Below are 11,517 nucleotides of genomic sequence, written 5' to 3' on the forward strand. Positions count from 1 at the left end.
CGTGAAGCAGATATGTACCCAATATGTGTATTTACATACACATCAAGATATTGTGTAAGCTCGGTGATGCAAATTATTGTGCTATCAACACTCAATATAATATAATCAATGATATGCTCAAGAGTGTTCAAAACAAGCAGTATCTTGAAATCTAAGCAATGCACAGTTCAGTAGCAAATCAATATTCCAAAGATATGAATCAGATAATCAAACTAGTTCAATAAGATTTTCCTCAATGAAATATGCACAATACTAGTTTGAAAATGTTTTGTTTGTTTGAAAAATATTTGCACAACAAAAACCAAACTATTTGACACTTGCAACAAAGATGCAAATATCTTAAGCTTACTTAGTTTATCCCAACACAATATTTATAATCAAAATCTGTGTGATAAACTTAGGCTAAAACTCCCCAATAAAAACATTGCAAACAAAAAATCAAATAAGAGTTTCTAGCAATCTTAGCAATCACAGGCACTCTAGAAATGTTCTCACAATCTCAGAATATATTGAGGAGGTGAAGATTTGAGAGTATTTGTCCAAAGTGTGTATTTTGAAAAGAAAGAATTTTGGCTAATATAAATTGCTAATTATTTTTTAATCTTTGCAGATGAGCCTATATTTATAGACAGGGGTAAAATTTTAACTGTTTGAGATATGTTGGGAATAATTTAAAAAGTCTCAAATAGTTAAAACATCATTAGCCCAATTTAACCCAGTTTTACCGCAGTTAAAATTATTTTAACCCGCCGAGGTTCCGGTGGCTGAACCAAGGTTTGGTCGCCTAAATAGACACAGTAATAAAAGTAATTTAAATGAGTTCAGTCGCCCGTGTCATGGTTCGATAGCCCGAATCAAAGTTAGTAGCATTGCTTCGTAACTTCGGGTGCCCGATCCTATATTCGATGGCCTGAACTCATGTGTTCGGTTACCCGAGGCTCTTTTTGAACTAAACTACTCGGTAGCCCGAGTTGGTGGAATGTCCCTTTCGAATAGCTCGGGTGCCCGTGGAAGATATGCACATTATTGGTCGATCGCCCAAGAGCCCAAGTCAACTGTTGACTCTTCAACAGTTCGGGTGCTCGAGGAGTTTTGAACTCCAAGGGTTTAGTCACCCGAGCCCTCTCAAATTCCTGATATTTGTCAATTTAAAGCACAGACTTAACACTCCTATATATTATATGATATGTGTGTGAGTGTTGGGACCTAAAGTCTTGTTATGGACTTATTGATCTTACCATATATCCAATATGGCATGATGTGCAGGTAAGATAAATACAAACCACATCATAGGTTACGATTACAGACCCATATTGCAATCATTGAATTTTCAATTACAAATTAAAGTCTTCAAGGTCTTCTAGTTGCTTCAAGTGTCATTCCTTAGGATATTCATTTAAGTCTGCACAAACACTTGACAATCATCAAATACTTGAGTATTTGTCATTATCAAAACCGGGTGCGACCTATAAGGTGAACAGTATGAAGCTGTAATAAAAGAATTAGGAGATAAAAATCTTACTGAAAAAGAAAAAAGACTTGAAAACCAAGAAATTAGAAAGTAAGAATGAAAAGATGATAGAAAATTTTCGATCCCTATCCTCCATGGAATATGAGAAAGATATATATATATATTTCTAAATTAAGGATAAAATCAAAAAATTATCTCAAGAACTAGAGAAATTACAAAAGAAGGTTGATGACAAGAAAGAAATTGAGATAATGATCTTAAAAATTAAATTGAAAATAAAGAAAAGATAATTTATAACTAAATAAAAGGAAAGGAAAATTTTGAGAAAATGATAGGCTCAAAAAAATTATTTAAAGCTTCCAATTTTGGATGAACTTTTTTCTTTCTGCACAATATTATTTCTGAGTATATATTTTTTGTTTATAGAACCTTTTGTTGGCATTTTAGTATTTTATTCTCTTCAAGAAAAGGCATGTCTTTCCTCAATGTAAATCTAACTTTGTTCCTAAAAAAAAATTCAAACTTGCTTTATTGAAGTAAACTTTTTGAGGAAAATGAAAAGTCGGTATCTAGTGGTTTGATTCTTTTTGGAAGTAAAGCATTAAAAAAGAAAACCTGCAACAACAAAACAAGAACCGATAAATATAAAATGTTAGATACTCTTATTTTCTATATTGCAATTTATTTATTTTCTACTTTATTTGGCATTTCACTCATAAATATTATTATTATTATTCTAAAAAGGTTCAATTAATTTTGACAGGTAAGGTGCCGCACTCACCTTTTACTCCAAAGGAAAAAAAAAAAAATTCAAGACATTTCCGCCATTAAAAAGATTCCTGAGGGCATTATCGTAAAATCACTAAAAGGATATGCCCAACCCCTACGAGACGAGACGAGGCGAGACATTTCGCCCCTTCCCATTTTCGCCCGCCTTGTCAACACTCTCTCCCTTTCTCTCTCTCTCTTAAACCCAATTAAATTCCCGACTTTCTCCTTCTCTCTCTCTCCCTGACATTTGCAAATCTCACATGGCCCAGAAGAGAGAGAGCGAGGAGGAGATCTCCAAAACCGCAGCTCCGGCCGGCTTCGCGAGCTCGGAGGGGTCGCCGGAGATGTCTCAGTGTCCGCCGACGGGGAGAGAGGAGAGCAGGAGGGAGGTGAACCGGTGCTCCGGGTGCAACAGGCGGATCGGGTTGATGGGTTTCCGGTGTCGGTGCGGCAACTTGTTCTGCTCCGAGCACAGGTACTCGGATCGCCACGACTGCGGGTTCGATTACAAGGCCGCGGGTCGGGCCGCCATCGCACGGGACAACCCGGTGGTCAGACCCGCAAAGATCCTCAAAGTTTGAGGGGGGACGAGGGAGGAGGGGCATGCTGTAAAATTTGATAACCGAGTAGGGATGTGATTGTCATTTGAATATATTGTGGAATATTATATTATTTTCTATATTTCTCTCTTTTTCTTGGTGTATGGCACAAACTCCCCGCACCAAAAATTATATTAAAAAAAAAAAAAAGGGAATTTCTGGTGGGGTGGACAGACATCATGGGCAGAAAACTAATTCTGTTCCAATAATGACACATTTTTTTTTTGCATTTAAAAATTATAATTATCGAGCTATAATATATATATATATATATATATATAGTACTATTTTGTATATTATATTCGGTCCAAAATTCAAATACAAATTTGCTTCTTAATCCCTTATCTTAATTGTAGTTGTCATTTAGGAGGAAATATTTAATCATATGTCTGAATTGAATAGTGCATGCTATACTTGCATTTAAAAACAAACCACAATTAATGCTTGTTCTTAAACTTCCTATTTTCTTAATAATTCTAATGAGGTCATGTTTGAGAACGTGAATTTTAATTTTGAATTTGAATTTATGTGAATTTATTAAAATATTATTTAAAATTATATTTAATTTTATGCAAATACATATAAATTCAATTTTAAAGTACGAAATCTAAGATTTATTCAAGGTTGTGCTTCTAACATAAATATAAACTTGAGATTTGAATTTGTATACATTTTGATAAATTGGGAGGGAGATAATGACTTTGTATATTACTCTAGGGATTTGTATTGATAATTGAACTATTTGTATTAATGATTGTACTTTGCCCTCTTGATTGAATAAAATAAGTAGATCTACTCATCATTGTGTTTCACTATGTTTGATTTTAATGTGCAGTGTTGATCTGTGAATGACTTCTAATGATTCTTGCATATATACACTATGGTTGTCTTTGATATTATTCTAATTAGTACCACTTTGATTCAGAGACTCATGTGATGCTCGTGCTTGTAGGTTGAATGTGTAAAGATTGGCTAATACAATTGGGGAAGAGCTCTCAACAAGTATTGTGCGACTCGTATTACTATCGATTCTTGCAGGTTTGTGATAGATGATATCAGAACAAGTGGTCAGTCACCATGAGTAGTTACTTAGAGAACTTCTAAGTCTGCTAAGATGGAACACATTGAAATGTTTAGGCAAAAGTTGTAGAATTGGAAGCCTTTGAGACAAATTTCTTTTAGCTTCGGGCGTTTATTGTTAAATTGTTGAAACAGAAGGGTGTGCAAGTAGAGATTGAGGTTGTCTATCAAAACACTAGAGGAAACCTTCATTATGCATTAGAATATGAGGAAAGGATTATGGAACTAGAAAATCTCATTCCACGTGTAAAATCTTTGGAGAATATGCTACTAATGCTTGAGGTCTTCTAGAGGAATATTGAGTAGTTGGAAGCCTTTGGTAGAATATAATAGATTAAGGGTGTGCTATCATCATTAATATCCCAAAGGGGAGAGCTAATAGAGCTTGAGACTTGCCTTCAAAATCTTATTGAGAATTTTTACTTACTTGCAGATAATGTTAAAGTCCATTAGTGCCCAAAAATGAATATTGAAAATGCTATAAACTAATTCTAAATCCAACTTCGAGGTTGAGTGCAAATTTGAATGTGGTGGCACAAATGTCAAAAAGACCTATAGTTGGTGTTGTTGAAGGGATTCAAATAAAATTACTGGATCCAAAATCATATGGTGTGGCTCGAGATGCCAAATGGTTAAGCAATTTCATCTTCAACTCAGAACATTATTCCAAATTTTGATGAATAAAACTGGAAGAGGACAAAGTAGCAATTTCTACGATGTACATCTTGGATGACACAAAGTCATAGTAGAGGACCAAATGCAAAGACATTCATAACAATCAATGCACTAGTGATAGTTAAGAAGAATTGAAACAAGCTCTAAAGGTGCAATTCTACTTGAAAAACATAGTGTGTATTACTCGTTGGAAGTTCTATAAACTACAACAAATTGGCTTTATCAAAGGATACATACAATAATTTCAAGCCTTGATGCTTAATATCAAAACATGACTGAGTTAGATAGACTATATATTTCATTTCCTTCGGGGGTCCAAGACAAGACCTAAGAATGAATTGGGAGGGGGGTAAATAGTTCATAACTTTCCTTTTACGCTCATTGTTGTAGAATGATTAGATGACTACTCAGAAAGTCCTCTACAAAGGAAAAATTCAACTCCTACCAACAATGTGCAGAGGCCCAATAAGATGAACATGCCTACAAACGGAAGAGGGGATAGAGGGCCTATTAACTTTGGAAGAGACAAGAGACCCTTTGTATTTAGAGATTTCAAAGGGTGGATATGGAAAGATTGGGGAGAACCATCCACCTATTTTTTGTTTCCTCTATAAAAGGCCTCATAAGGTGACAGAATGTCTTGAATGGAAGGCGCTAAATGCTTTAAAGGTCATATTAGAGGGAATATAATCCTCAAAAGAAGACTTAAGGGAGAAGTAAGAAATGATTGGGGCTTGAAGGTTTCTAGGGACCCTTAAACGTTAGAAAAATATTTAATAATCACAAGAAAAATACCTTATGTATGTTGATCTAGTGCCGATTGGAAATAATAGCAAGACAATGGTCAACATGTATGCCACTCATTTATCAACAATACCAAATCTTGACAAATAGAACTCCAAGTTGACAAAGATTCAGGAAAATTGAAGGCGGTGAATTATGAAGCTTTGTCCACCATTGGAGTTGTTTTAGAAATAGTTCGTTATATGGGCTCTTTGTTAGGAATAATTGACTTCATAGTGGCACCCCTCAATGATTTCAACGTGCTATTTGGGATGGACTTCTTCAAGATTACTTGATCTATTCCAATGCTCACTATAAACTATCTTTTGATTATGGGAAATACATCATGTACCATACTAGTATCCCACAATACCATAAATGAAAAGAAACTACTCTCAACCCTTTAATTTGAGAAAGTTTTGAAGAGACAAAAACCCTAATTCTTAGTGCTATAACAATTTAAAAAAAAAAAGTGATTCCAAATTAACTTCCTAGGGTGTTACCACCTCGACGGTAGGTAGACCATGAGATTGAACTACATCTTTAGGTAAAATAGCCTACACCAACACCTTATTGAATGGTGCCTCTTGAATTAGCAAAACTACGAAAAGGTAAACCCCAACAATTCTAGATGGAAGATGATCTCTTTATGACAATAGGATGGTTGTATGTTCCTAAATCTGGAAACTTATGGAGGATGTTATTGAAAGAGTTCCATGACACTTTATGGGCAAAACACCCGAGATGCTAAAAAGCTTATGCCCTAGTCAAATAGGGATACTATTAGTCACAAATGGAAGATGATGTGATGAGGTATAGAAAGACTTGTTTCATTTGTCAACAAGACAAAGTTGAGAGGAAGAAGACTCTAGGACTGTTAAAGCTTTTGCCAATAATGATAAGGTCGTAGGAGAGCGTCTCCTTAGATTTCATCACCTCTCCTTGCTAAAAGTGGAAACCACAATACAAATCTAGTAGTGTTTGTTTGATTCTTAAAGTATGCAAACTTCATGCTCATTTCAAAACGTCATTTTTTAGAAAAGATTGCTAAATATTCTTCAAGCTGGCATATGGTAAAATACTAGGGAGTCCCAACAAGCTTTATTAGAAATTGAGATATTAGGTTCACTAGCCGATTTTGGTCTTTCACTTACTGGGGCCAAGCCTTACAAGCTACCACCCTCAAATAAATCGTTAACAAAGAATTTTAATAGGCTGTGGAAAGAATACTTATGGAATTTTGTAAATATTAACCAAAAATTGGGTTTTGCTATTGGATATAACAAAATTTTTCTTTAATTCTATGAAATCTTCTGCAATTAACAAAAGTCCTTTCGATATTGTGAAAGGTTAACAATCGACCTTCCCACACACCCTCAATGGCTCTTACAATGGAAATTGCCCAAAAGCCAACCAACTTACAAAAAAAAAAAAAAAATGGATGCAAAATATAGAAATAGATCGAGTTTAGTAGGAAAAAGCTTCAAACCATATAAAAAAAATGGCTAGACAAAGGGTGACTTCTATAACAATATGGAGTTAGGAACCTTGTGTTAGTGCAAGTTCCACTAGAAACATTTCAATTCCTTTGCAACAAGGACAAAAGACTCATACAGAGCTATGAAGGTCCAATCAAAGATGATAATTCAGATATGCATCTTACTAAGTTGAATAATCAGAACGGATTAAAAGCCATAGGCAACCAGCCCATCTGGTATTCCATATAGCAACTTATATCGATTCCATGTAAACGAAGAAGATCCTAGATGATAAAAGTCAAGGAGACTGGCCATTTTCAGAAAGAAGACTACAACTAGAGATGATGAAATGATCCTTGTAAACACTGTCATCATTGAAGAATGTTGTCATCAATAACAAAACCTAGTTATATGGATGTGGTTGGGAGAATAAGAGAAAAAGTTTGGGGAAGATTGAAGACCTCTAGTATACCACACAAAATATTTAAGACTTCCTAAATTACAAGAGAATGTAGCACAACTAGAAAATTGAAGACCTTGTGCAACAAATCAATAGGGGCATCAATAAAATGAGTGGGGGAGAATGTCACAGGTTCACAATGTAATAGGACAACAAGGGGAAGATAATGACCCTTTATGTTACTCTCTAGGGATTTGTGTTGACAATTAAACCTTTTATGTTACTCTTTATGCTAATGATTGAATAAACTAAGTAGACTCTTTCATCAATGTGCTTTATTATGTTCGATTTTGATGCACATTGCTAAGCTATAGATATCTACAGCATTAATGAATCTTGGCTATATAAATATTATTCTCACTATTTTCACTTTGGTTGCGAGATTTATGTGATGCTTGTGCTTGCAGACTTGAACGTGTAAACATTGGATAACTCGGTTAGGGGAGAGCTCTCTATGAATGCCACATAGCTTGTATTATTGTTGATACTTGCCTGTCTGTGATGCTTTGCATTTTAATTATACAAGTTCATAAGTCCAAAATCAAGATCCAAATTCCAAGCTTTTACAAATGGTAATGTTTAGAACATGCAGGCCTTGGGTGTGTGAATTTGAATGAGACTTCTTGAAAGTCATTTTTTAACCAAATAATTCATAACCTATCTACCAATTTAAAAATTAAACCAAAACAAAGAGAAGAAAAAAAAATTACATAGAAATGTACATATCCAAGTACATTCAGTATCTATAAGGGTTGTAGATTCTATCTTGCTAATAGAAATGTTTACAAGTGTTGCCCATTCTTCTATTTTAGTACTTAAAATGGATGTTCCCATATATGCTACTTAGGATTGGTATTCTTCCTCATCTGCTTCTATAGGAATTCTTATGGTTCTCTAACCAACTATCCTCCTACTTCTTGATGATCTTAATTTAGATGGTCCAGATCTTTCTGACCTTACTTCTGAATTAATTTCTTCATCTCTGGATACACTCGCTCTACTAGGAGTGTAATCACTTAAAGGTTCCGTTATTATCAATCTATTTGTCTCCTGTCGTACTGACTCTAGCACTAGATTTTTTTTAATCTTTCTTTTTTTCTTGGGGTTACCCATATCTGTGGCCAACTTAGTGCTCTTGGATTTACAACTTCTAGTTGCAATCCCTTGACTGAGTCTGTCTGATTCGTTTCAAAGAGATGAGTGAATCTACTAACTCCCCTTCTTAGAGCTAGTTTCCTCATGTTATAGAACTGTAAATATAATATGGAAAATAAGTCTAATGCACCTCCTATTAGGGCTACATTTTAACATATTTTGCTTGTCCCTCGTGTTAACTCTGATTTGCAATGTTTTCTCCACACTTTTATCCTAAAGATCAATATGTAAATTTAGAGGCTACTCCTGAATGTAAGTTAGCCCTTGCTCCTCCTAGTAAGGACCTACCAAAATTACCGATGCTTCCATCCATTACTGCAACAAGGATAGGAAGATCCTACCATTTTCTTACTAATGGATCTATCCCAACCTAGATGATTTCATAGTGGAAATATCCTGCCTTCTTATCCATTGCACTCTGAACTTCTTATGTGGTGTGTTGACTTTGGTGTATTCTCAAGAGGGTGGTGAATTGGATATTAAAAATTTCTCCCTAGGTTTGACCAGACATTTGCAGTATTACACAATCTAGAGTCTATCTATGTAATCCCAAATGGGCAAACAAGTATAATATGCCAAAATTTAAATCATGTGCATCATTCACACAACAACATACACGTGTAGGAATATAAATTATGCAAATATAAATAGACACACGATATGTTATCGGGGTTCGGCCAACTGTACCTACGTCCCCGCCTCTTGCTCGCAAGCCCGAAGATTCCACTAATGCTTACTTAACGAGTGGAACGACACTGATTACAACCAGGTCAATTAACGGGGCTGACCTCATCCTACACCTTACTAGTATGGTGCCCCTAACTTTTCTAACTGGGTGTAAGTCAATCCGGGACTATTTATCAAGGTTAGTCTCCCTATTCAAGCCCACACCTAGAATACAACGAATATAAAATTTACATACAAAAAAATGTGTTTCTTACACTAAGCAGATATGTACCAATATGCTCAACCAAATAATCACTACAAAAAAACTAGTTTTTAGTGACGAAACTATTAATGACGGATTTGAAACTGTCACTAATAATTTTGTTACTCAAACCAGGAAAAAATCGCGGGAAAACATTTTTCGCGCAGAAATTATCTCGAGAAAATATTAGCGACGACTTCTGCAATATTAGTGACGAATTAAATTTGTCACTAAAAGGCTCTTATTAGGACGATTAAATAACCGTCACTACTATTATTTTAAAAAAATTTAAAATATTTATTTAAGAGTATTAGTGATAAATTTGAAGATTTTTCACTATTAGCCACTTAATAGTGACGGATTTGGGAACTGTCACTAATACTTCTTTGATTTAATAAAAAATAAAAAAAATTATTTCAGAATATTAGTGACAAATTTAAAGATTCGTTACTACTAGACCATTATTAGTGATGGATTTGGGAATCGTCACTACTACCTCTTTAATTTAAACTAAAATAAAATAAATTTATTACAAAGTATTAGTGACGAATTTAATGATTCGTCACTATTAGACCTTTATTAGTGACGGTTTTGAAAAAAAAAAATTATTTCAGAGTATTGGTGACGAATTTAAGGATTCGTCACTACTAGTTATTTTCTTTTAATAAAATAAAAAAAATTTTTTAAAGTTAGTAGTGACGGTTTTTGATATTTGTCACTATTAGTAGAGTAGTAGTCACGGTTTGGAGGATTTGTCACTACTAGTTCTTTTATTAACTCTCGAGGTTTCCCCCAGCCTCCCTCATTTTCGCTCCACTCCCTTTTCTGTATTCCCTTGTCTCTTTGTTTCTCGCCTCCCCTCTGCATCCTCCTCTCTCCGTCGCAACCCCTTGCCGTCGCCCGTAGCCGTCACCCCTGGCTTCACCGTCACCCTTTGCCATTGCCCCTCGGCCGAACAAAGCCCCTCACCTTGCCGTCGCCCCTCAGCCAAACAAAGCCTCTCACCTCCATCGCCCCTCGGCTGAACAAAGTGGACATTTGGAGATATTTATTCCAAGACTCCATTGTTGGATGCCATTGATCGTCCCTTCTTCATATCTTACTAGGTATTTTTGCTCGCCATCTGCATTTCCAATCAAGCTTTTAGGTTAAAATTGTTGGTTTAATATCTGCTATTTGTTTGCAAATCTGTGATCGTTTGATGTGTTGTTGCTTGTTTGGTTGCTAAAAATGTTTAGGAAAAGAAAATAATTGTGGGGTTTGTGGAAAGTGCAATAGTCTACTTAGTTGAACCCAATGCAGGCATTTGGTTTATTGTTTTCTTTATTTTAATTTTATTTTTTAATGTAGCATTAAAATTTACATTAGAAATTTAATTCAGATTGAAATTTTGTTCCTTTACATTGTATCATTCATCCAACTATTAATGAGAATAAAGGGCCAGCAGTCTCTTGGTTAACATTGATTGCATTTCCATCCTAGATAGTCTTTTATTTTTATTTGTCACTAAATTTTCTCTCAATATCGACTACCATTTGAAATAAAAATTTGTTCTAATATGATTCAAAATTAAGAAAAACTAAATGCCAAGGATAAGTAAAATTAAAATGTTATTAATTGTGTGTTTTAGTGTATATTTTTTTATTGAAGGATATACATTCACACATGCTTTCAATATCCATTAAAACTTCAAGCTATCAAAACTTAAATATTTTTTACTCTTGATATACTATAACAATTTAAAATTTTTTAAATTTATAAATTTTATTATTGTTAGTTATTATTTTTATCATACTTAAAGCTAATAGGTGATTACTAATCTATGAGCACATATTTATGTTACTGTCTTTGATTATAAAAATAAATAAAGAAATATCAAGAGAATCCAATCTTAAGTCTGCCCCTCTGAAAAAAATTTGTTTTCAACTTATATCGTAGGGTTTGCTCTTTATTGGCTAATGCCTCCGCGAAGGAATCCTGGGGCAGCCTCAAAGCGGCTGAGGGTTCAGCTTCCGCCAAGGGGAGAGTCTTCTTCTAGGGGTTGTGTAACAACCTGGAAAATTTTTAAATAATTTGAAATAGTAAAGAGGATGGGAAAGGAAGAAAGATAAAATTCG

General features: G+C 34.6%; 1 protein-coding gene across 1 annotated transcript; it reads left to right on the forward strand.

Moving 5' to 3' along the window:
* The first annotated feature begins 2,304 nt into the window (after positions 1 to 2,304).
* On the forward strand, positions 2,305 to 2,923 carry LOC131149668 (zinc finger A20 and AN1 domain-containing stress-associated protein 5-like). Its single transcript, XM_058100311.1, has one exon. The coding sequence runs from the start codon at positions 2,503 to 2,505 to the stop codon at positions 2,821 to 2,823; it is 321 nt and encodes a 106-aa protein (XP_057956294.1). The 5' UTR covers positions 2,305 to 2,502; the 3' UTR covers positions 2,824 to 2,923.
* Positions 2,924 to 11,517: the final 8,594 nt, after the last annotated feature.

Source organism: Malania oleifera, chromosome 2 (assembly GCF_029873635.1).
Source record: "Malania oleifera isolate guangnan ecotype guangnan chromosome 2, ASM2987363v1, whole genome shotgun sequence".
NCBI lineage: Eukaryota > Viridiplantae > Streptophyta > Magnoliopsida > Santalales > Ximeniaceae > Malania > Malania oleifera.